At 43.1% G+C, this 27511-nt stretch overlaps 1 protein-coding gene across 2 annotated transcripts in view; it reads right to left on the reverse strand.

Moving 5' to 3' along the window:
* Positions 1-27511, reverse strand: part of LOC115402060 (zinc finger protein 569-like) — a 31895-nt gene that overhangs the window by 4019 nt on the left and 365 nt on the right. For both annotated transcript variants that reach the window (XM_030110486.1, XM_030110487.1), the window contains exon 2: positions 20376-20672. Coding sequence is in view for 1 of the 2 variants with exons in the window: in XM_030110487.1 (XP_029966347.1) it covers positions 20376-20672 (297 nt within the window). In the remaining variant the exon portion in view is untranslated. The remainder of the gene's footprint in view (positions 1-20375; positions 20673-27511) is intronic.

The raw sequence follows: 27511 nt of genomic DNA on the forward strand, positions 1-27511 counted from the left end.
TGATGTCTGAGGCATTCACTTAGCAGATCATCACTGGGGGCCATCTTCTTGTTATACTCGTGGAGGCTCTTGGTTTCCTCCTGGATAGTGGCTCTGACACTCACTAGTCCTCGGCCTCCCTCCTTTCTCTTGGTGTATAGCCTCAGTATGCTGGACTTAGGGTGGAACCCTCCGTGCATTGTAAGGAGCTTTCTTGTCTTGATATCAGTGGCTTGCATTTCTTCCTGTGGCCAGGATATTATGCCAGCAGGGTATCTGATTACTTGTAGGGCGTAGGTGTTTATGGCCTGGATCTTATTTTTGGCATTCAGCTGACTCTTCAGGACCTGTCTTACTCTCTGTAGGTATTTGGCTGTGGCTGACTTTCAAGCTGCCTCCTCATGGTTACCATTTACCTGTGGGATCCCCAGGTACTTGTAGCTGTCCTGCACATCTGTTATGTTCACTTCAGGCAATTCAACTCCTTCAGTTGTGATCACCTTCCCTCATCTAGATACCATTCTTCCACACTTATCCAGTCCGAATGACATCCCGATGTCATTGCTGTATATCCTGGTGAGGTGAATCAGGGAGTCGATGTCACACTCATTCTTGGCATACAGTTTGATGTACATGTGTACATATACATATATATATTTATATATATATATATATATATATATATATATATATATACATATATACATGTATTGGAGCTGTCATAGTATGCTGGTATTGATGATAATTGTGGTATTAAAAAATTAAATTTCAATATTGTGTTCAAAATGCGCACATAATAATATCATAAAGAGGATCTAGTGCCACTTGAAATGTATTTTCAAAATTCGCTCCTGTTCTTCCGCCCTGCTTCGTCTCCCTCCTGCAGCACCCCAACCCCTCCCCCTCCCCTCACATGTAAACACAGCAGGAGCAGCGGTAGCGGCACGGCTCCTAGCTAGCGTGGCTCCCAGTTAGCGAGCGTCACAAGTGAACTAAACATGTCAGCGGTGGCCAACAACGACAGCGAGATGCTATCCTACCCCAAAAAAAGTGTGTTTAGCAACACTGACAGCACGTTGATGCAAGCCGGGTAGTAGTGGGGCCCCATTAGGTAGGTTCCAGACGTGTCATTGTAATGTATCCGGGGGGGTTTCAAGTTGTGTCGCTGATATCCGCCGTCTTCTCCACCGGCCCCCTTCTCAATCAGTCAATCAATTTATTTTTGTATAGCCCAGTATCACAACGACAGTTGCCTCAGAGGGCTTCAAGATGTTACATTGGTCGGTTAAAATAAAAACAGTGAATAAGCATAATGTTAATATGTCAAATTCACAGTAACGAGACAAAATGAAGCAACCACCGCCTTAGACCCTCACATCCGGCAAGAAAAAAACTCCCAAAACCCAGTGGGAGAAGAAGAAATCTTAGGGAGAACCACAGTATGGAGGGATCCCACTCCCAGGGACGGACGGCTTTGGCAACAGCTAGCATGAGACAATAAGAAGTAAAGCTTAGGACTATGTTGAGGACAGTCTGTTGGACGGTCCAGCACAAGAACCACGGATCCCAGAAGTAGAACCGAAGCCAGTCCGCGGGCAGGACCGACAGGAGTGTCCTCCCGGTCCGGACGGAGCTTGTTCATAGGCCCTCATAATAATGGAGTCAGCAACTGAAACTCAAGAAGACTCCCCCTCAAAGGGGGGGGGGGGGGGGGGGGGGGGACAACAGATGAAAAGCAATGAATGGACTAAAGGGAATAACATTCAGACATTAGAGGATAGGGCTCAGTGCACCGTACTTCCCACAGCATTCTAGCTCCTAGGGCAGCTTTGTGGATAGTTTAGTATTTAAACTAGTATTTAGTTAGTATAGTTTAGATAGTTTAGTTTAGTTTAATTTAGTTTAGTTTAAAATCCCTAGCTGACCTGATCATAGGCTGCATCGAAGAGAAAAGTCTTGAGCCTAACCTTAAATGTGGAGACTGTGTCTGCCTCTTTGACACCACTTGGAAGCTGGTTCCATAAAAATGGTGCCTGATAGCTAAAGGCTCTTCTGCCTAATGTCCATTTAGAGACCCTAGGAGTCACCAGTAACCCTGCATTTTGAGAGCGGAGTGCTCTGATTGGTTGATAAGGCGTTAAAGCATCTTGGAGATGGGTCAGAGCCATCCCATTTAGGATTTTGTAAGTGAGGAGAAGGATTTTAAATCTAACTCTAAACTCGACTGGAAGCCAGTGAAGAGATTTTAGAACGGAAGTAATGTGTTCACGTCTTCTAGTTCCAGTTAATAATCTGGCGGCCGCATTTTGAACCAACTGAAAGTTTTTTAATGCACTTTTTGGGCAGACTGCAAGAAGGGAGTTGAGTAGTCCAGTCTAGTAGAAACAAATGCATGGATGAGTTTTTCTGCATCGCTTCCAGGTAGAATGTTTCTTATTGTAGCTATGTTGCGCAAGTGGAAATATGCTGTTTTACAAGCCAGGTTGATGTGTGCTTTAAAGGAGATATCTTGATCAAATAAGACCCCGAGGTTCCTGACAGTAGAGGAGGAGGATACACTGACGTTATCTAAGGTGATAATCTGTTCAGATAGACACTCTCTCAGTTTATGGGGGCCTAGTATAATGACCTCTGTTTTTCCAGGATTAAGACGGAGATAGTTCGTAGTCATCCAGGATTTAATTTCTCTGATACAGTCACTGAGTCTGTCTATTTGATTAGTTTGATCAGGTTTCATAGATAAATACAGTTGTGTGTCATCTGCATAGCAATGAAAATTGATATCGTGACTTCTAATTATGTTCCCTAAAGGAAGCATATACAACAGAAATACAATTGGCCCGGCACGGACCCTTGAGGAACCCCATAACTGACCTGGGAGCACGGTGAGGACTGTTGGTTAACGTGAACAAATTGGTACCTATTAGATAAATAGGATTTGAACCAGCAGAGGGCTTTTCCTCTGATGCCAACCTCACATTCTAACCTCTGCAGGAGAATATTGTGGTCGATTGTATCAAAAGCTGCTCTGAGGCCTAAGAGAACCAGGATTGAGACTAGTCCTGCGTCAGCCGCCAATAGCAAGTCATTAGTGACTTTAACTAACGCAGTCTCAGTGCTGTGATAAGCTCTAAGAGAGACAGATACGGTATTATATGTCAAACGAAAGATTTATGGCCCCCAATAAACCCCTCCCCTTGCCATTTGTCCACCATTTGTCCAGCGTATGTCCACTGCGCATTTGTCCCCCCCCCCCCCCCCCCCCCCCCCCAAACTTCCTTCCGTCTGAGGTCTTTTGAAGTTTTTACGACGGGTTAGGTGTTGACACATCTGAAGGGATGAGTAGGAGCCAGACAGTCGGTTAGAGGGGGGTGAATTTAAATTGAGATGGCGGAGAAACGTGTTATGAAGAGGTTATATTACAAGCCGAGTCATCATGGTAGTTTCGGCGGGGTAGAAAGAAAGAAAGAAAGTCAGGGTGGAAGATGTGAAAGACTTTTTATCATCTCAAGACTCCTATACTCTGCATAAACCGGCTAGGATACATTTTCCAAGGAACAGAGTTTTTGTTACAAGACCTCTCAAACAGTTTCAGGCAGACCTTTGCGATAGGAAGACAGGCTCACCTTTGAGTGTGGTTGAAAGATTTAACCGAACGCTAAAGACTAGAATTTCACTGCTAAGAACACTAGACGGTGCGTGGAAGTCCTACCAGACTTAGTAAAAAGCTATAACAACACTCACCACAGCAGTATAAAAATACGCCCGGCTGATGTGAGTAAGGGCCTTCAAGTGTTTCACAATTTGTACGGTACGCCTACACCACGAGACAAGAGAAAAAAATAAATAAAGACAGGATTTAAGGTCGGCGATGTTGTCAGAATATCCAAGTTGCGAGGGGTCTTCGATAAAAAAATACGAACAGAGTTTCACGGATGAAGTATTTACGGTGTCAGAATGCATTCTGCGTACTCCGCGTGTTTAAGATTATGACGGCGAAGTGATCGAAGGTTCATTCTGTGAGCCGGAGCTGCAGAAAGGGAAAAAAAAATAGACTCATTAACATTTAACTCATTAACATTTCTCAATCATACAATTTTCAAACAGTCTGTTAGATATTACATTTTACTACAAACAGATATGTCCGGGTGTCTGTAGCACTTTAGGTGGTTATATGACCTTTTTAAAGCTCTCCAGAGGTGAACCTAAAAATTATGATCTAAACAAGAAACACAGGTTTCATCTTAACATGTAAAGCAAATAATCAAAAGTGTTACTATTTGTGACCTGAAGATAACCAAATCTGCTCCTAACTTGAAATTTTAAGTTACTGCTCTCAAAACTTTGAAACATGTCGTGTCCTTTGTGATAAGCATCGTGAAATTCTCTGTTTCCCAGTTAACGTGATCACTGGAAAACCTTCACATCCACCCAAGTTCTAATATATAGATCTGAAAATACAACTCAAAAGGAGGTAAGGTTTTTAAAAAAGTGTATAACATACAAGAAAAGGTATAAATGAATAGTAAAATCATTCAAAGACAGAGTCTCATTCTAAATATTCAAAATAAAGCCACACAAACTTAATCAGGAAGCGTAGACACGCGCTTGAATAAAAACAGAATAACTGGTTGATAATTTTCACAAACTCAAATTCAATTTTCTGTATAAGAGACAATAATGATGTTGTCGATGTACGCCAAACAAAACCGAGTCAGCAGGTCATGTCAGCTCTGAAAGCTGCTGTCTCACAGCTGCAGCGTAGACGGTTGGACTGTCTGAAAAAAAACAAACAACGTTAAACTTGTAAAGCGATATTGTTGGTCACAGAAGGTGAAACTAAACAAATCCTATGTATTCCTGTGTACAGCAGAATACAAATACACAACTGTGTACCATTTCACTCTGGCTGCTACTGATACTAAGATAGCATTAACATCTGGTACAACCGGAGTTAAAGGAATGACGCTGAAATTTATTTATTTTTCCTGTGCAAATCTGTACTTCTTTGTTCCTGGTTTCAAAATGGGGTTTATTGGTGTGGTGTTTGGAGACAGACATGACACTCTTCGGTTCAGCAATGATTGAACCACTGGTCTGATCCCCAGTTCTTTTTCCTTTGACAAGAGATACTGTTTAACACAAACAGGATATTTCGCATAGTTAATTGTTGCTTGATAAGGTTCCACAGCCAGCAATCCTACATGATTTTCTTCCCCTTTCTAACAAATCCACAGAAACACTACCAAAGAACAAAATATGACAACCCCTTGTAAGAGCAGCATTATATAAGAACAAAGAAAGAACAAAATAAAGTGCTTAGTTTAAGAAACAAATACAATTATCAGCTTTACATACCTTTTTCCTGTAGCAATTTCTTTTCTGATCAGTCTCAACCAGCTGCACAAGAAACAGAATTTCAACTCAATATACATTTTCTCACTCTTTTTCTACTCTGACAGACAGTAATGCGCACAGCTTTACACACTCCGTGCTGCAGTTTGCACCACTGTTTTACATGATTTGCAAATACAGATTTTCTTCCCCTTTCTAACAAATCCACAGAAACATTACAAAAGAACAAAATATGACAACCCCTTGTAAGAGCAGCATTATATAAGAACAAAGAAAGAACAAAATAAAGTGCTTAGTTTAAGAAACAAATACAAACATCAGCTTTACATACCTTCTCCTGTAGCAATTTCTTTTCTGATCAGTCTCAACCAGCTGCACAAGAAACAGAATTTCAACTCAATATACATTTTCTCACTCTTTTTCTACTCTGACAGACAGTAATCACTCCGTACTGCAGTTTGCTCCGCTGTTTTAGGTGGCGTAAAGATTAGTTGTGCGTCAACTCTTGCCTGTATCTTGTTTATAGCACTCCCTACATATAACGTGACTCTGTTGCTCATCTGATACTTTAAAACTGAACCATCTCTGAATTACTGAGCCACTGTTTTTTTTTTGTTTTTTTTTTTTTTCTTTTACTGAATGGGGTTTTTATTGGGGTGTTGTTTGGAGACACACAATGACTCCCTGTTTCAGCAGTGATTCAACCACTGGTCTGACCCCATTTCTTTTTCCTCTGATCAGGGATACTGTTTTAACAAACAGGATATTCTGCATAGTTAATTGTTGCTTGATAAGGTTCCATACCCAGCAGTCCTACATGATCTGCGTGCTGCGTCCACAATTTAGATGGAACAGACGCTCAAACTGACGGAGGTTGTAACAACACATCCAGCTGAACTTCTGCTTTCGTTGTATTTTGCAGGATTTTAATGAACAAAAATGCAAAGTGTCCTCGTCATACGACCAAACAATAACATTTTAGTTGCTATCTTCATCATCTGGTTGTCTATGGAGAAACTGGTAACAAATGTCAAGCATTTTAGTCCCCGTACTGTCCCAGTGATCACTTGTAACTGCACTTTGAAGTTTTTACGATGGGTTAGGTGTTGAGGAGATGAGTAGGAGCAAGACAGACGGATAGAGGGGATGAATTTATAGTGTACTGAGAAAAGCGTGCCATGAAGAAAGTCAGGGTGGAAGATGTGAAAGATTTTTTTATCATCTCAAGACACCTGTACTCTGCATAAACCGGCCAGGGTACATTTTCCAAGGAACAGAGTTTTTGTTACAAGACCTCTAAAACAGTTTCAGGCAGACCTTTGCGATAGGAAGACGGGCTCACCTTTCCTCCTCTCCTCTCTCTCATCCTCTGGTTGTCTATGAAGAAACTGGTAACAAATGTCAAGCATTTTAGCTACTGTCCCAATGATCATTTGTAACTGCACCGATGAATGGTTCAATGTTTCCGTGCACATCTTTTAATAATAACATCAGTCCCTCTGGAGAGAGACAAACAGTATTTGTGGACTTTCTACTCTGTCCGAGAATGGTTTATCTACTGGTCTGCTTGACAGGATGCTAATGTTCTGATTCCCTCTATTGTGAACAGTCAAGTCACCACATCAACATTTAGAAGAACAGAGGCTGCTTTCTGCCAAACAGGGAAATACTGTCCTACCGTCTGATGTATGTTTGGAATGTTTTACTGTTACTCACTCTGGAGCACAAATTCTATATAATCTTAATTTTGATAGCATATCTTTTTCCTAGAAATGAAAACATTTCTAAATCACAAACACATGTTGAAATTTCCTGCCATCTATCTCAACCGGTAACAGTTTTGACAGCGGTTCTCTTGGTGGGACACCAGAAATGCTGACAGTTTGAACAGTGTCATTACTTCATGGACAGTATATCTCCTGCTGACGAATACAAGAGAAAAAATGCACCTACATTTCCGAGAAACTTTTTTTTGGTTTCCCTTTAATGTTTAAACAAATCTTTGGTATTTTCTACCGCTGTATTTGAAACTTGTGCCTGAATAACCATCATTATTATTATTATTTGATCACCGTCAGCGTCCCAATACTGTCGGCCGCTTCATTGTGTAGAAGTTTTTCTCCACAGAAAGGAAACTGCTCTCTGTTCTGGTGTAATGTTTGTCTTTGGTACTTGTTGAGTTTTGCCCTTGATTCAACACTTGTGGCACTCCGGTGGGTCTAGCTACTTTAGCTTCATCTCTTTTTTTTTCTTTTCCTTTGCTCACAGTCTCTGATCATTGAGGTTTCTTCCCCCTTGCCAGTGTGTGATCATTAGTATTATTATAATAACGTCGGCCCCTAAATCGTCGTTGATTTGGTCTCATCCTGTCTCGTCCTCATCCTCTGAAGCCTGGTTGTGTTGATACAAACGGTCTATACTCTCCCAGAGTTGTGTACAGCATGAATCTTAGCTTTTTTTTTTCTTTTTTTTTTTTTGGATTTGCAAACAATCCAGTTGCATCTAATTCTCTAGTCCTTTTTTAGTAATTCCACAGGACTCAATGAAAACACGTCAGGGGTTGCTAATTCTTTAAAGTATCAGCATCCTGTGTTCCCAGTCCATTAATGATCACTGACACAAAGAAAGGTTCGGCTTTATGCGACACTTTTAATTTTACCATTTCTTTCCAACATTTAAGAAATCTTTCTGCATATTCAGACACCTGTTCATCAGTCCGTTTCATCTGCTAAAGTAAGAAGCTTTTCCATAACTTTGTCATGTATCGTTCACCATAAAGTCCACTCATTTGAGAACAAGAATTCCAGAGCAGTTTTTCAGCATGATCTATTTGCACAGGGGGGTTACTGACTCCATCGTAAGAATAAAGATTGCTTCACTAAGGAGCAGGAAATGGTTGTAGTACAGGCCTGCAAGAATGCCCCGGAATACAACTGGCCCCAAAAAACAGCAACACGGGTCGATACTCAGATGCTTTAAAGAACATTCTGTGACAAGACACGGAACGAGGGAATCTAATCTAACTTATTTCTTTCATCCGTTTGTCAACTTCTCTGATTGACCTGACCAGACTAAATACACATTGGGAAAAAACTCTGTGGAAAACCACAAAAGCGTCAAGTGACGCAAACAAATGGCTTTAGCACCTCTGCATGGTGAGGCTGTAAGGCCTTGTTTGTACTCACTTCCAGAATCAGCACCTGTAGCGAGCTTCAAACACTCACAGCCAGACCGAGCGTCTCTACAGGCCTGATGTGCTTCTCACCTCCAGAGAATCATCGTCAGCGTCCAAGTTCCTTCAACTTCCTTAAATCAGACACAAAATACGCGTCTCTCTGCTTTTCTTCACCTAGACAGGACGCCACACTGTCAAATGACTTCCTCAGATCAGAACACACACACACACACACACACACACACACACACACACACACTTACGGTTGGGTCGTAAATGGTTCGGCAGATGAGGGCAGGTCGATGAAGGGGCGTAGAATGCTTTTTTCAACCACCGTTTGTCAGTCATGTTTTTTTAGAAACACTGAAAGAAAACCAGATTCTTTTTTTTTGTTGTTTTATTTAAAAACACACACACAAAGCAATTTTTCTACCAAGCAGGAGGGAAGAAGGATTACTATTGCAACAACACATCATCAGTAGGGTAAAACTAACCTGTCTCATGACGGACATGAAACTGAAAAGGTACAAGAACACACAACTTAAAGTTTCTTTAAAATTAAGAACAGTATGCCCAGCTACAAAGAAATGATGACATGCAAAACTAAAAATAAGATTAGATGGAAAAACAACACTGAACACATCAGGACAGCTCCAGGCCTGCCTCAGTTCTCATTCCAGCATTCTTTCACAATTCCAAGCTCACCATTTTTCACAACATCCAGCCCGATCAGATTGTCGTACACATCTGCAAAAGTTTCCACAAACTTTTCTTTGGATCTCATCTCTCTCAGCAAAGTCTCTGCCACAGTTTTGACTCGCACATCGTCGATTTTAATGTTGCGCATGAATAACAAACATTGAATAGCAGGAATGAAACGGTCGGTACACAGTTTTTCCATCAGACGGCAAAAGTGGGTTTGATAGAAATATTCGTCCACCTGCTGTAAACAAGGATGCTGTTTCTCATTCGGATGTCTGATCTGACATCCGTAGCAAAGCTCTTCCCGGTACTTGTGAGTCACAATGTCCAGCAGATGGATGACCGCTGTTTTGACGGTTTTGATGATGGCCGAGGGCATCCAGCCGTCCAGCTCATCCTCGGATTCCTCAACCTCTGGAGTGTCAGGAGGTGAAGATGCTGGTTCCGGCTCCACAAAATCCTCAGAGTCGGGGATTTGGGATTCATCCACTTGAAGGTCTCCGTCGTCAGCGCTCACCTCCCTGCTTCGATCCTCATCATCTCCCAGGGACCCTGGATCTGGGTCACAGGTCTCGGGAATGGTGTACAGCGATCGAGAGGGACCCGGCTGAGAGTCAGGGTCCGGGGAAGCGGTTGAGATCAAATTCGACGATTCATCCGCAAACATGTTGATCGGGTACTCCACCAACGGAGTTCTGCTCCACAGCGGATCGATGAGGACGCGAGAGCTGGTTCTACGGATACTCCTGACGTTCTCCATATCTTCTTGATGTGGAATGATCGATCGCAGTCTTTATAATGTGTACGGGTGGCAGGAAGGGCCGTGGGGCGGGGTTAAGCAGAAAAACTGGTAGGATCGTGGACGTGGTGAACTAAAAGCTGGAGGATTGAATGGAGGCCGAAGGAAACAGGTTTTTTTTAACCGCTAGAAGGTCTTTCCAGTAGCAGCAGCTGCGAAAAAGTGAGCCGATTTTATCGTCCGGTCCTCCAAACCTTTCCTTCCATGCGACCAGCGGGACATTTAGCAGTGTATGGAATACGCCGCAGCTGGTGTTAAAGGTCTCCAAAAAAAACTCCTCCGAGCCTTTTTTCCCTTCGTAGCAACAAATGCAGGCGCGAAAGCACATAGTGCCTGAAACACCCGCTCTGGACTGCCACGCAATGCTGTAAAGCACTTTTTTTTTCCAAGAAGGAGACCCCATTTGTGCATCACCCTCCACGGACTCACGCTTCAGAGGTCGACCTGGTGTCAGCGTTGGATCGACGGGCCTCGCGCCACCTTCATCAGGGTTTGCCCGAAAATGTCGAACAATCATGTGATACAGTACACCCCAGTCGTTGGAGTTCAGCATCGCTATAGAAGGTACAGCTCCCTGCTTTTCACCCTCACCTCGCTGATAGAGGCAAAGCTCCCCCGTCGTATATTTGAACATGTAGCCCCATGCACCACGCCGCCCGTACGGTTTCAGCGGCCATTCTTCCTTCAACGATTCCAATGGACGGAGCTGGGTCCGAAGCAGGTGCATCACATGCTTCTTGGGCGCATTCGGGATGATCGGCGTCTCTTCGTACACCATGATTGGTGTGTCCCGGATGATCGGTATGTGAATTCTTTCCTGAGCCATTTTTCTTTTTCTTCCGAACTCTGTATTTTTTAATTGGAGTGATCCAACACGGGCTTGATGTATTTAACGACGCGTTTAAATAGAGACCCTTCTATAGGGAGCCCCTTCTACAGGGAGGGCGAGAGGAGGGCCCACAGGACTTCAGCGTTTTTATTTTTTTCTCCTTTCCCCCACCTCCACTGAGTCAGCATGGGGGAGGGTGTGTGTGTGTGTGTGTGTGTGTGTGTGTGTGTGTGTGTGTGTGTTCTGATCTGAGGAAGTCATTTGACAGTGTGGCGTCCTGTCTAGGTGAAGAAAAGCAGAGAGACGCGTATTTTGTGTCTGATTTAAGGAAGTTGAAGGAACTTGGACGCTGACGATGATTCTCTGGAGGTGAGAAGCACATCAGGCCTGTAGAGACGCTCAGTCTGGCTGTGAGTGTTTGAAGCTCGCTACAGGTGCTGATTCTGGAAGTGAGTACAAATAAGGCCGAACAGCCTCACCATGCAGAGGTGCTAAAGCCATTTGTTTGCGTCAGTTGACGCTTTTGTGGTTTTCCACAGAGTTTTTTTCCCAATGTGTATTTAGTCTGGTCAGGTCAATCAGAGAAGTTGACAAACGGATGAAAGAGATAAGTTAGATTAGATTCCCTCGTTCCGTGTCTTCTCACAGAATGTTCTTTAAAGCATCTGAGTATCGACCCGTTTTGCTGTTTTTTGGGGCCAGTTGTATTCCGGGGCATTCTTGCAGGCCTGTACTAACACCATTTCCTGCTCCTTAGTGAAGCAATCTTTATTCTTACGATGGAGTCAATAACCCCCCTGTGCAAATAGATCATGCTGAAAAACTGCTCTGGAATTCCTGTTCTCTAATGAGTGGACTTTATGGTGAACGATACATGACAAAGTTATGGAAAAGCTTCTTACTTTAGCAGATGTGATAACACGGGTACTTCACTGTAAGAACGGACTGATGAACAGGTGTCTGAATATGCAGAAAGATTTCTTAAATGTTGGAAAGAAAAGGCAGAATTAAAAGTGTCACATAAAGCTGAACCTTTCTTTGTGTCAATGATCACTAATGGACTGGGAACACAGGATGCTGATACTTTAAAGAATTAGCAACCCCTGACGTGTTTTCATTGAGTCCTGTGGAATTACTAAAAAAGGACTAGAGAATTAGATGCAACTGGATTGTTTGCAAATCAAAAAAAAAAAGAAAAAGAAAAAGCTAAGATTCATGCTGTACACAACTCTGGGAGAGTATAGACCGTTTGTATCAACACTACCAGGCTTCAGAGGATGAGGACGAGACAGGATGAGACCAAATCAACGACGATTTAGGGGCCGACGTTATTATAATAATACTAATGATCAAAAACTGGCAAGGGTAAAGAAACCTCAATGATACATGCCATTACCAGAGACTGTGAGCAAAGGAAAAGAAATAAAGAGATGAAGCTAAAGTAGCGAGACCCACCGGAGTGCCACAAGTGTTGAATCAAGGCCAAAACTCAACAAGTACCAAAGACAAACATTACACCAGAACAGAGACCAGTTTCATTTCTGTGGAGAAAAACTTCTACACAATGAAGAGGCCGACAGTATTGGTACGCTGACGGTGATCAAATAATAATAATAATAATGGTTATTCAGACACAAGTTTCAAATACAGCGGTAGAAAATACCAAAGATTTGTTTAAACATTAAAGGGAAACCAAAAAAGTTTCTCGGAAATGTAGGTGCATTTCTCTCTTGTATTCATCAACAGGAGATATACTGTCCATGAAGTAATGACACTGTTCAAACTGTCAGCATTTCTGGTGTCCCACCAAGAGAACCGCTGTCAAAACTGTTACCGGTCGAGAGAGATGGCTGGAAATTTCAACATGTGTTTGTGATTTAGAAATGTTTTCATTTTTAGGAAAAAGATATGCTATCAAAAAATTAAGATTATATAGAATTTGTGCTCCAGAGTGAGTAACAGTAAAACATCCCAAACATACATCAGACGGTAGGACAGTATTTCCCTGTTTGGCAGAAAGCAGCCTCTGTTTTTCTAAATGTTGATGTGGTGACTTGACTGTTCCCAATAGAGGGAATCAGAACATTAGCGTTCTGTCAAGCAGACCAGTAGATAAACCATTCTCGGACAGAGTAGCAAGTCCACAAATACTGTTTGTCTCTCTCCAGAGGGACTGATGTTATTATTAAAAGATGTGCACGGAAACATTGAACCATTCATCTGTGCAGTTACAAATGATCATTGGGTCAGTGACTAAAATGCTTGACATTTGTTACCAGTTTCTTCATAGACAACCAGAGGATGAAAGAGAGGAGAGGAGGAAAGGTGAGCCCGTCTTCCTATCGCAAAGGTCTGCCTGAAACTGTTTGAGAGGTCTTGTAACAAAAACTCTGTTCCTTGGAAAATGTACCCTAGTTGGTTTATGCAGAGTATAGGTGTCTTGAGATGATAAAAAAAAATCTTTCACATCTCCCACCCTAACTTTCTTCATGGCACGCTTTTCTGCCATCTCTAAGTACATAAAAAATTCACCCCCTCTATCCGTCTGTCTTGCTCCTACTCATCTCCTCAACACCTAACCCATCGTAAAAACTTCCAAGTGCAGTTGCAAATGATCACTGGGACTAAAATGCTTGACATTTGTTACCAGTTTCTCTATAGACAACCAGATGATGAAGATAGCAACTAAAATGTTATTGTTTGGTCGTATGACGAGGACACTTTGCATTTTTGTTCATTAAAATCCTGCAAAATACAATGAAAGCAGAAGTTCATTCAGCTGGATGTGTTGTTGCAACCTCCGTCAGTTTGAGCGTCTGTTCCATCTAAATTATGGACGCAGCACGCAGATCATGTAGGACTGCTGGGTATGGAACCTTATCAAGCAACAATTAACTATGCAAAATATCCTGTTTGTTAAAACAGTATCCCTGATCAAATGGAAAAAGAAATGGGGTCAGACCAGTGGTTGAATCACTGCTGAAACGAGGAGTCATTGTGCCATGTGTGTCCCAAACAACACCCCAATAAAAACCCCATTCAGTAAAAGAAAAAAAAAAAAAAAAAAACAGTGGCTCAGTAATTCAGAGATGGTTCAGTTTTAAAGTATCAGACGAGCAACAGAGTCATGTTATATGTAGGGAGTGCTATAAGCAAGATACAGGCAAGAGTTGACGCACAACTAATCTTTACGCCACCTAAAACAGCGGAGCAAACTGCAGTACGGAGTGATTACTGTCTGTCAGAGTAGAAAAAGAGTGAGAAAATGTATATTGAGTTGAAATTCTGTTTCTTGTGCAGCTGGTTGAGACTGTTCAGAAAAGAAATTGCTACAGGAGAAGGTATGTAAAGCTGATGTTTGTATTTGTTTCTTAAACTAAGCACTTTATTTTGTTCTTTCTTTGTTCTTATATAATGCTGCTCTTACAAGGGGTTGTCATATTTTGTTCTTTTGTAATGTTTCTGTGGATTTGTTAGAAAGGGGAAGAAAATCTGTATTTGCAAATCATGTAAAACAGTGGTGCAAACTGCAGCACGGAGTGTGTAAAGCTGTGCGCATTACTGTCTGTCAGAGTAGAAAAAGAGTGAGAAAATGTATATTGAGTTGAAATTCTGTTTCTTGTGCAGCTGGTTGAGACTGATCAGAAAAGAAATTGCTACAGGAAAAAGGTATGTAAAGCTGATAATTGTATTTGTTTCTTAAACTAAGCACTTTATTTTGTTCTTTCTTTGTTCTTATATAATGCTGTTCTTACAAGGGGTTGTCATATTTTGTTCTTTGGTAGTGTTTCTGTGGATTTGTTAGAAAGGGGAAGAAAATCATGTAGGATTGCTGGCTGTGGAACCTTATCAAGCAACAATTAACTATGCGAAATATCCTGTTTGTGTTAAACAGTATCTCTTGTCAAAGGAAAAAGAACTGGGGATCAGACCAGTGGTTCAATCATTGCTGAACCGAAGAGTGTCATGTCTGTCTCCAAACACCACACCAATAAACCCCATTTTGAAACCAGGAACAAAGAAGTACAGATTTGCACAGGAAAAATAAATAAATTTCAGCGTCATTCCTTTAACTCCGGTTGTACCAGATGTTAATGCTATCTTAGTATCAGTAGCAGCCAGAGTGAAATGGTACACAGTTGTGTATTTGTATTCTGCTGTACACAGGAATACATAGGATTTGTTTAGTTTCACCTTCTGTGACCAACAATATCGCTTTACAAGTTTAACGTTGTTTGTTTTTTTTCAGACAGTCCAACCGTCTACGCTGCAGCTGTGAGACAGCAGCTTTCAGAGCTGACATGACCTGCTGACTCGGTTTTGTTTGGCGTACATCGACAACATCATTATTGTCTCTTATACAGAAAATTGAATTTGAGTTTGTGAAAATTATCAACCAGTTATTCTGTTTTTATTCAAGCGCGTGTCTACGCTTCCTGATTAAGTTTGTGTGGCTTTATTTTGAATATTTAGAATGAGACTCTGTCTTTGAATGATTTTACTATTCATTTATACCTTTTCTTGTATGTTATACACTTTTTTAAAAACCTTACCTCCTTTTGAGTTGTATTTTCAGATCTATATATTAGAACTTGGGTGGATGTGAAGGTTTTCCAGTGATCACGTTAACTGGGAAACAGAGAATTTCACGATGCTTATCACAAAGGACACGACATGTTTCAAAGTTTTGAGAGCAGTAACTTAAAATTTCAAGTTAGGAGCAGATTTGGTTATCTTCAGGTCACAAATAGTAACACTTTTGATTATTTGCTTTACATGTTAAGATGAAACCTGTGTTTCTTGTTTAGATCATAATTTTTAGGTTCACCTCTGGAGAGCTTTAAAAAGGTCATATAACCACCTAAAGTGCTACAGACACCCGGACATATCTGTTTGTAGTAAAATGTAATATCTAACAGACTGTTTGAAAATTGTATGATTGAGAAATGTTAATGAGTCTATTTTTTTTTCCCTTTCTGCAGCTCCGGCTCACAGAATGAACCTTCGATCACTTCGCCGTCATAATCTTAAACACGCGGAGTACGCAGAATGCATTCTGACACCGTAAATACTTCATCCGTGAAACTCTGTTCGTATTTTTTTATCGAAGACCCCTCGCAACTTGGATATTCTGACAACATCGCCGACCTTAAATCCTGTCTTTATTTATTTTTTCTCTTGTCTCGTGGTGTAGGCGTACCGTACAAATTGTGAAACACTTGAAGGCCCTTACTCACATCAGCCGGGCGCATTTTATACTGCTGTGGTGAGTGTTGTTATAGCTTTTTACTAAGTCTGGTAGGACTTCCACGCACCGTCTAGTGTTCTTAGCAGTGAAATTCTAGTCTTTAGCGTTCGGTTAAATCTTTCAACCACACTCAAAGGTGAGCCTGTCTTCCTATCGCAAAGGTCTGCCTGAAACTGTTTGAGAGGTCTTGTAACAAAAACTCTGTTCCTTGGAAAATGTATCCTAGCCGGTTTATGCAGAGTATAGGAGTCTTGAGATGATAAAAAGTCTTTCACATCTTCCACCCTGACTTTCTTTCTTTCTTTCTACCCCGCCGAAACTACCATGATGACTCGGCTTGTAATATAACCTCTTCATAACACGTTTCTCCGCCATCTCAATTTAAATTCACCCCCCTCTAACCGACTGTCTGACTCCTACTCATCCCTTCAGATGTGTCAACACCTAACCCGTCGTAAAAACTTCAAAAGACCTCAGACGGAAGGAAGTTTGGGGGGGGGGGGGGGGGGGGGGGGGGGGGGGGGACAAATGCGCAGTGGACATACGCTGGACAAATGGTGGACAAATGGCAAGGGGAGGGGTTTATTGGGGGCCATAAATCTTTCGTTTGACATATAATACCGTATCTGTCTCTCTGCTCTATATCCTGACTGAAATTTCTCAAATAAACTATTGTCCTGTAGGTGGCAGCGAAGCTGTTTAACCACGACTTTTTCCAGAACTTTTGAAATAAAAGGCAGATTTGATATCGGTCTGTAGTTGGCTAGAATATCAGGATCAAGATTAGGTTTTTTCAGCAGTGGTTTGATTACTGTGAATTTAAAAGACTGTGGCACATAGCCAATTTCTAGAGAGGTATTTATTATAGTTATGATCGTATTTAAGATAACTGGAAGAATATCTTTGAAAAGCTTAGTTGGAATTGGATCTAGGAGACAGGTCGAAGTTTTAGAAGACATTACAATCGAAGTAATCTCAGCCCCATCTACTGATGAGAAACTATCTAGTATTTCAGGTATTTCAGGTGGCGGCAGTGGCTGGTTTCCCTGAGCTTGATCTGAGGAAAGCGCTTCACTGATTTTACCTCTGATGGTTATGATTTTATCATTAAAAAATTTAAGAAAGGCATGGCAGTTTAAAGATTCTGGGATTACTGGTTCCACTGCAGTATGACTGTTTGTCAGTCTGGCTACAGTGTTGAACAGAAACCGAGGGTTATTTTTGTTTATTTCTATTAAACAAGAGTAATATAATGTCTTGGCTTTAAAAAGAGTTTGTTTATAGCTTAGCAAGCTACATTTCCAAGCCTTCGGAGATTGTTACGATTTAGATTTACGCCACAGTCTTTCTAATTGCCGAGTTTTTTGTTTGAGAACACGGGTTTCAGAATTAAACCATGGAGCAACGCGCCTGGGTCGATTGGTTTTCAGCTGCAACGGGGCCACTACGTCAAGGGCAGATTTTAGTGAGTGCATAGCACTGTCAACAAACTGATCACCATTATCACTACTGGTCAATAAGCTAATTTCTGTGAGTTCATAGGATAATGCAGCAAATGCAGGCTGGATCAATTCTTTGTACCGAGCCACAGATTTTTCAGATAATGTCCGTATCAGCTGAATTTTATCTTTTTGAGCAGAGTAGTCTTCAATCAAAAGCTGAAAAGTAATCAAAAAATGGTCTGAGAGTATGAGGTTCTGAGGGAGAACATTTAGGTCACTGACCTCTATCCCATATGTTAAGACCAGATCCAGGGTGTGCTTGTGACTATGAGTGGATTTAGCAACATTTTGAGTGAAAACGATGCTATCTAATACTGCAATAAACGCATTACTCAAACTGTCACCAGAATCATCCACATGGATGTTAAAGTCACCTATTATAAGAATCTTGTTATGAACCAATACTATATTGCTTAAAAACTCTGAAAACTCAGTTAAAAAGTCAGAGTAAGGACCAGGAGGTCGATACACAATAATTAATAGCACCGCTTTTTGATTCTTCTAATTTGGACAAGTTAGCGTTAGTATTAAGCTTTCAAAAGAGTTGAATTTAACATTAGTTTTGGGTTTAAGAAGAAGTCTAGTGTTGTGCCTTAAATTTGTCATTGAAATTGACTGATGTCAGCCGTCCTTCCGGGCCCCCTTCAGCTCGGGGCCCTAGCCAGTAGCGGCGCCTCTGACTGGAGAGAAGGCAGGTGCTGCGCTCATTCTGCCTCGGATTTAAAGCAAGGGTAGACGATGTTGTCCAAAAGCACTTTTTGTCATACTGAGTGAAATGCTTCTTGCCCCCTGGGAGAAGTCAAGACATTACGGGTACGGAAAAAGGTGCGGAAAAAATCTGACAACTGTAGCGGCCAAAGGAAAGTAAAAACTCCGACCAATCGTAAGGCGCGGACCGCTCTTCAGGAACCAATCAAATCCCTTCGCCGTTCTACCAGCCCCCTGCGCGTTCATTTCAATGGCGTGCACTGGCCCTGGTTCAGAGCCAAGGTGCTCTCGGCGCTTGCGGCTCGCGTGAAAAATAGAACGATGCGGAGCGGGCACATTGTGTGCGGGCAGTCAGAAAGGTTAATAACATTGGAGGCGATCACAAACTCGGTGCGCGTGGCACTTCTGCGTGCGTGGCGCTTCCGCGTCCAGTGCATTCCCTCCCAACGGGAGCTCCTCCAATGGGGTGGGAGCTGGACGGAGCCTTGGAGAGATGCTACATTCGTGCTACATGCTAGTTTTCCAAGATCGCCGACCCCAGCTTTAAACAAACAAACAAAAATTCTGAACAGTGTGGTGGTGGTACAGGATTTCACCCCTCCTCTGTTAAAGGTGCTGTAGGCAGGATTCCGCATCTCCGCCATCTTGCTTTGGCGATTTGACCCATCTAAGATGGCGATTTGAAACCCAGCCATATATATATATATATATATATATATATATATATATATATATATATATATATATATATATATATATATATATATATATATATACATTGTTGGTATGGTATAGTTGGTCAGCTCTAAGTCCAGAGATCAGCTGACTACCTGAATAAATGGATGCTTTCTTCCCTGACGGGACGGCCATATTCCAAGATGACAATATCAGGATTCGCTGAGCTCAAATTGACCTTAACAATATTGAAAATATCTGGGATGTGCTGGAGAAGGGGCCCGCTCCAAACTGTTCCCACAAGGTTGGGAGCATGGAATTGTCCAAAATGTTTTGGTATCCTGAAGCATTCAAAGTTCCCTTCAAGGGGCCAAGCCCAACTCCTGATAAACAACCCCACACAGTGATTCCTCCGCCACCAAATTTCACTCTTGGCACAATGCAGTCTGAAATGTACCGTTCTCCTGGCAACCTCCAAACCCAGACTCGCCCATCAGATTGCCAGATGGAAAGGCGTGATTCATCACGTGGGGAGGAGGAGATTTGTCCACAGGTAATGAGAACTGAGAACCTCTGCATTGTTTACCTCGCTGTGCTCTGTTGTGCTGATGATGTCATCAATGTGGGACACCATCAGCGTGAGAAAATGCAGTCACACAGCTCTCCAGCAGGAGATTAGGCCAGGGTCTTCAGGCAGTGGGGAAGAGTCAAATTCCGACTGTTAGCAGGTTGACCTGTTAGTTATAGTGGGAAAGTAGTATTAAAGACCTGGAATCCTCCAGCTCCGTCCTCAACACCAACACCACCCAGAGCTCCGTCCTCAACACCAACACCACCCAGAGCTCCGTCCTCAACACCAACACCACCCAGAGCTCCGTCCTCAACACCGACACCACCCAGAGCTCCGTCCTCAACACCAACACCACCCAGAGCTCCGTCCTCAACACCGACACCACCCAGAGCTCCGTCCTCAACACCGACACCACCCAGAGCTCCGTCCTCAACACTTTTCACACATGGCTGCACTCCCATTCACTACAAAGACCATACATGCTAATTTGCAGAGGTGCTGTGAATGCTGTGAAAGACATTTAGTGTTTCACTTTCATGTTAAAGGAAATGGACATTGTTTAAGCTCTGGCATATATTTCCTTGAGGATAAAGGACATGCTATGCTTCCTAAAGTGGAATATGGTGCTGGGATTAAACTTCCACCAGAGGGAGCGCTGTGTGCTGTAGCTGAAGTAGAAAGTGGAGAAGAAGAGTGAAAGTATATCTGCTCAATAAAGCTGATTAAAATATTAAAAAACATAACACACACAGATCCTGCTTCTGTCTGTGGTTGATAAAGCAAACAGCCGTAACGATGGAGATCCTCCAGCATCATTCACACTTTAACATACCCATTCTGTGTAACTTGATTTGAGGTTGGAAGATGACGTCCAGCAGTCTTTGTCGGCGATCAATCTTCTCCTGGTACTGGACAACAGTCTGTTGAAACAGGTTGAAGATTTCCACAGCAGCAGCAGTGAGTCTCCGGGTGGTGGAGTCTCTCACAGAGTGGTGGGAATCCTCACTTCCACCATCAGTGACGCTCATCTCAACAAGATCCTCCTCCTCTTTAATGTGTGGAGCTTCATGTTCCTCCTGCTCACCACTGGAACTCCTCTTCTGGTTACTGCTGTGTTGCTGTGGACTCTCTGGAGGGAAACAAGACAAAGTGTCTGATGAGATGGATGTGAGTGTTTTACAGTGAGGGATGGATGAGACAGGACAGGCTGCATTTAAAATAGAGACATTTAATAACAGATTAAACTGCTCCTTTATAGAAACCTGACAGCAGCTGTGAGGTTTAAAGAATAAATGAGGAAGCTGTCTGGATGCTACACTGGCTTCTCTGAGCTCTCAAACATTAGTGGGAAGTTTGATGTGGTTCAGACATGTTTTTTTTTTTTTATTCCCAGAAACACCTGAACACATCATTATTCTGTAAGAGTTGCTATAATGTCCAGAACAGCTGAAAGCTTTACTGAGGCACAGGACTGATCCAGGCTCATCCAGTCCAAAACAAGAGGGTTCAGGATGATTTGGTTGCACAAAAGACCGAGCCAGGATGAGAACACACAGAATCATCGCAACAACCACAGTGGCGTCCTTCTCTCCACCGGAACAGGAAGTTCTCATTACAGACAGACCCATGTGATTTTCTAAGGGACCAAACCAAAGGATCAAATGCAGAACATCGGCCCAATGGTCAGCCTGGTTGATGATCGGTTGATTCCGAATTCTCATGGAAGCATTAGAGGAGGCTGGACCTCTCCAGTCTCCTCTAAAGATCCAGCCCCAAATCCTCACCGCACCCCTTCCCCAACAACCGACCCCCCAACCCTCACCTCTCCTGTCCCTCTGGTTTCCTCTGTTATCCCAAGGCTTCAATCAGTTCCAATATGTGGACAATTGATCAAAAAGCCTCCCTGTTTGATGACTGTCAATTCGTGAAGCAGTCAGCAGAACAAAGCGGAAAGTTCAAAGGTCACTGTATGACCTTCACCTATAGACCTTTCCGGGCTTATGTCACAATCGCATCAAAAATCAAAATGGCTGTTCTGTTAGAAGTGGCAGTGAGCCGGCTCTGCCTCCCATCCCATCCCCCATCAGGGAGAACAAAGACCAGGGCTGTGTTCGAAACCGCATACTTACCTACAACTCATACTAACTTATTGAGTATGCAGAGCGTTTACACTGGCAGTATGCCAATTTGAGTATGTGAGAAGTTCCCGGATGTATACTGCATTCGCCAGAAATGTTGAGTAGACATCGTGTATTCACTACTCATGCTGAAATGACCCAAGATGCAACGCGACGGACAGTGGTTGTGCCAGACAGAGCTTGCGCCGCCTGGCGGCCGGCGGGTGTGGTGGGGGGGACGGCTCTTGTGGGGGTGGGGAGGGCTGGCCCCGCACACTGGGTGCTTCCCTGGAGGGTGTGAGAAACTCTGCGCTTGCCGGGGGTCCGCTGCCGGACCTCCGGAACCGACTTGGTGCAACGCCCGGGGCGGGCCCACTCCGTAGGACCGCTGGGTGAGACCGCGAATCTCAGTCCTGCTGCCGAGCGGGTCGGCGGGGAGCCGGTCGGAGTGGCGGAGGCGGCCAGTGGTGTGATCCGCGGTCACTCGCCACCAAAGCCTGACCGGGCCTGGAGGCTGGGCCGCTGGGTCGGTGGACCCGACTGACACGGCCGCGGCGCCAGGGGCCGTGCCGGGCGGGGGCCCCCCCGTGGCGGGTCCGGGGTTCCTGTGTGCTCTGGTTCTCTCCCTGCTTCTCTGACACCTCCGTGCTGGAGCCGCTCACTGCGGCTGGCTCACATGTCGCCGAATTCGTCCGAACAAAATCAGAAACGGCTGGTATTCGGACAAATAAACGACACACTCGGGCTCTGAACGACCACTTTGTCGCCTAATTTTAAAAAAAATCTTGATGAAGTTGTACATTTGAAGAGTTTAGAGCTGAAGTGAAATCAGCTTTAGCAGGTCGATTTTGGCTCGGGGAGGAGTGCAATGCATTGTGGGTTATTATGTAGTATGCTGTAGCTGTTTGATGGACTGAGTAAGCAGGATGCAGGATGGATAGTATGAGTATGGAAGGATGTAGGAGGCAGTATGCGGTTTCGAACACAGCCCAGGTGATTCCTATCACCTGATTGATGCCCCTGGCCAGGTGGGTGGAGGGAAGACCTGCCTCACAGCCTTCCTGCTTGGAGCAGGAGACGGACCAGGGGAGGACACAGCTCTCTGGTAATGATCAGAAAAGTTGTTCTTCTCTGGGTTTAACCAATGCGAAAGAACCCTTCGAACTGGACGGACTGACTGTAAGCCTTTCCACATCTCCACTGACTTCAGGGAGTTTTGCGTGCAGGAGCACCTGGGCTTTCCAGCTGCGAAGGACTTTAAGTTTAACATTTTCTTTTCATTGAAGTCATTAAAGTACTAATTTTGTCGTTCACTAGATTAAAGTAAGAATTAATATTTTATTTATTAAGGTGGCAAAGTTTACGCTAAAATCCACTGAAAAGGAACCTTAAGATATGCAGTTAGGAAAGGGATTTGATTTATTTTGTGCTCATTTGCCACCTGTGCTTGAGCTGTTAAATAAGTTTAATACTTTAATACTGAGAATCCACCTTTGTTAATACTGAGAATCCTTTGTTAAAATCACTTGGTCCTTTATGGCCAGTTCATTATTAGGTCTTTTGTAAGAGAATCTAGAAGTAATTGGCATACTTTGTTTCCTTAAGGTTTTTCACCTGAGGACCTTCCATCAACTGTAAGTTATCTAACAACCTAAAGAGACGCCCAAAGCAATTAAGAACCCGCTAAAGGGTTAAAGAAAATTAAGGGAACTAAAGGGCTAAGGAGTTAAAGGTATACTGGAGGATTCTCTGTCGACTTCGCGCAACATGGCCGATTTGCCATTTTTGGAGCACTGCGCATGTGCGGCTCCCTCCTCATGAGGACTGTGGGAGCATGCACGTCAGCCGCATGTCAGTTTGTTTACATCCGCGCAGCTGGAGCATCGTCTTTCCGCATAGGATTAAAACACATTTGTAATCATGTCGAACTCTTCTTCCAATCAGCTCCAATCTTCTTTTCTATAGTCTTTCTCCTATCCTATGCCATCTCAAACAATGTTCTTTTTTGTGCCTCGTAGGGATGGGACGAGATCGAAATGCCGCTAGATCTCGCGAGATCGAATGCCGCGAGATTGAGTACGTTTATATAAAGGCAAAAACTCTTTATTAAGTGGAATATTGATGGAATAATACATTACATGGCGCACAGCCATATAAACACGTGCAAAACCCTGAATATGCTCATATTCATATTTAAAAACCCGGTCGAAAAGGACATGAAATACTGTTCTGCGCATGTTCTATCCGCAAGGAATCTTGGTCTTTTGAGTCCACAAACTACTTGTGATACAGTTTAATTGATACGACGTAAAGAAAATGTGCGGAAACGATCGTTCAGTTCTTCTCTTTTATTGAAAAAACGGTGCATCGCATCAACGAACATTTTACCACGTCTTGCCGGCTCACACTGTTTTTCTAACAACATGCAGAGAGAGCCTGCAGCGGCTGCGGCGCCCCTCTTCCTCTGTGGTGTCTGTGTAAAATAAGGTTGAACATGCAAACAGCACACCTAGTGGCATGAAGTGCAAATGCAGTCATGGCGTCGTTTGTGCCATGTCATACCAAACCCCCCCCCCCCACGGTCTCGTCTCGTCTCGATCTCCTGAACTCAATCTTGCGAGATATCTCGTCTCGTGGAATTTGTGTCTCTCTCGTCCCACCCCTAGTTCCCCAGCCATCTTCGTAGGCAGGGTTGGGGTGGGGTTGAAATTCTGCCCGGGAGCTTCGTTTGGAGACCCGTTTTATCTGATAGTGGAAGAGGGGGGGGGGGGGGGGGTGGGGGTGGGGGGGGGGGGGGGGTGGGGGGGGGGTGGGGGGGGGGCACAGGGGGGGTTACTCGTGCTTTGACTTGCAGACCGGGAGCAAATATATAATATCCCGGGAGAGCGGACACGCACACGGGCCGTGAGAGCGGGCGCAGGGGAGGGCTTGCGGCCGCCGGCCCGTAATAGACCCCACCGGCCCGAAACACACCAGCCGTTCGGGAAACCTCCCGAACCTCCCGATGGCCACCCCGCCCCTGTTCGGAGGTGTTCGCGGGAGGAACAAGCCGCTTCTGCGGCTTTTGCTTCTGCGATGGTCACTCCCACTGCATGTCACTTCCTAAACAATGCTCTGCGCATGCGCGGCTCGCAACCTGGGCGCGCATAGAGGCGGCGACTCGACATGATATGTCATCACGCAAAAGCGGTCACACATTGATTGACATTATGACTGGCCAATTACGAGTTGGAACCATACAATTCTGATTGGTTCTAAGGATCCTCCAGTACACCTTTAAAGAAAACTAAAGGAATCTGAAAAAAACCATAGAATTGTTGGAAATAAAAGAGTTGAAAGAAAACCTGGACTGTTTCTTGAGTGAAATCCTGCACAACATCTATTCGAAGGGAATGCTCCGTGTCAAGTCCGGAGCAGTGCACAAACACAGACGACTTGACAATGGCAGATCGGCTCGGTGAAAACAAAAGACTTGTGTCGGTGAACACGTAGGACTTGGAGTGATTTTGGCTTTATTTATGACATTTTTTTTTCTATTTAAAATAGTTGCGGAATGACTTTTCACTACTGTAGCAACCTGCCTACTGAGGCAAAAGTCCGTTACAAACAAAAACTGAACTCGATAGGCGTAACTGTAGATGAATGTCCGTACAAACTGCCAAGAGGTGCTTGGATTAACGACTCCACGAAATGGCCAGATGTGGAGTACTTGTACACCCATGTAAAAGCAATGAGCAAACTGAAAAGAGAGAAAATATTCCCAGTCAGTGCTTCTGTGTGTGTCAGCAGCCAGAGGACAACAGGTGATACAGGCTGTGACAGTCCAGACTGTCAGTGCCAATCGCTGCACTTGGACTGTTTAAAATTGAAAAAAGTCCCAAAAGGTGAATGGTACTGTCCCATGTGCAGAAAGCTAAAGACAATGAAGTGTGCTAAAATTCTTATATGTGCACCTTACCCATTGTAAAAATTACCTCATTCTTTCTGCTCAAACTGATCTTTAAACATGACATTTTAGACTGTTTGCACTATATCAGAGATTTATATTGCACATTCTGATTCCACATTGTATACAGAATTCTCTTTATATACTTTCTTATTTATGTTATTTGGAGTGTTTTGGCGTTTATTTTGGGTGTTCAAATATATGTACACAACCTTGTAAGTAGTTCAACTACTTTTCACTGCCATCTTGTGTGTCAACGTAACAGATGAAAACTTAAAATTTGAAGTCACTTTTGCTTATTGTTCTTGTTTATGTTGCCATTTATCTTGTCATGTTGCAATGTGTTTTGGAAATAAATAGAGATGCATTTTCAAGTTGTCTGTTTTATTTTAATGAAATTAAAAAAATTAGACAAATGTCGCTACGCTATATGAGGCTGCCGCTATGCTATATTTTTAAAGAGCCACTAGCAGGAGTTATCCACTAACTATCAGGGAAGCTCCACGGGAAATCCCTGCCTCAGTGTGTGCGTATCCCTCGCGGATTGGTCGTGTATCAGCGTCGTTTCCGAGTGTTTTGACAGCCATTAAAGTCTTTCGAAGGTCTGTGTCCAGAAGGAGAAGCTACAGACGTGGGTCATCAGGCTAGCCTGACGTTAGCGTGGCTGCTACAAGGCAGGGCATGCAGCAATGAGGCCCCGCTAAGATAACTCCAGCACTGCTATAAACGTCAGAGGTTACATGCGATTAATGAGAATTAAAAGGCGTGAGTTAGTATTAGTGAGTTATTAAAAGGTAATTAAATGTGCTAAAAGGCCAAAGCTAGCAGTTCGCCTGCGGTCTATCAGAGCTAGCAGCACGCTGGATACAGCTCCGAGCCAGCCGCTATAAAACATTTCTTTTTATACTTATGTCAGACAATTGCTCCAAAATATGCATTATACGAGGGGGGACCCAAAAGTCCCTGGACTGTGGTTATAAAAAAAAAACAAGAATGATTTCAGACTTTTGGCCGTTATATGTCGCTATAGCATAGTCTTAATCATAACTGTGAAAAATTTTTGTTAAAACTGTTAAAACAACAGTTTTAACGTGAAATAAATGGAAATTATACTTCAGAACCGCAAATAGACACCAATACGAAACCAACTTCAGCCTGCAATGTGTCTCAATTAAATAAATAAAGTAATCAAAACCCAATGGCTGTCGGAATTATAATTCAGTACTGGTCTGGCTTGCATGGTTCACAGAACATTACCTAGAAAACAGTTTTCAAAGAGAAATCAATGGAAATTAAATACTTCAGAACCGCAAATAGGAATAAATGAGAAACCAACTTCAGCTTGCAATAAAAATAAAGAAAATATAAGTCACCAGCCTCTAAAGATAAAGGGTAAAAAATAATCCTTATTGTTGTAATATCCTTAGATCACAGTCAGTTTAGTAATCCTACTGGCTTGCACTGCATGTTTTCCTGGAGAAAGATGAGCACATCCACACCGCTGGATGGAGACTTGGCGCTGTCGGGTGATCAGGTGAGAGAAAGAATAACCAGCGACTTTTCGACTCGTCCAAATTTACGTCGACTTGTGCAACGGAAGTCAACTTGTCGACTATTCTGTTAATGCCCAAAAAAAAAAAAAAAAAAAAAAAAAAATATATATATATATATATATATATATATATATATATATATATATAGCTGCAGAAACCACAGTGAAGTTAGCATGTTAGCTCAGACTGAGGCTCAATAAATCACTGCTTCTGTTTGCAAACAGCGTTTCTGATCCACATGTTGTTTGACACTGAAGCTAAAATCACTCCTGTTGTTTCACTTGGAACCAGAAGAGCAGCTGCAGCCTCATTTCTGTCTGCTGCTTCAGAAGAAAAGGAAGGAGCCTCCAGC

The sequence above is a fragment of the Salarias fasciatus genome, chromosome 15, assembly GCF_902148845.1.
Source record: "Salarias fasciatus chromosome 15, fSalaFa1.1, whole genome shotgun sequence".
Taxonomy (NCBI): Eukaryota; Metazoa; Chordata; class Actinopteri; order Blenniiformes; family Blenniidae; genus Salarias; species Salarias fasciatus.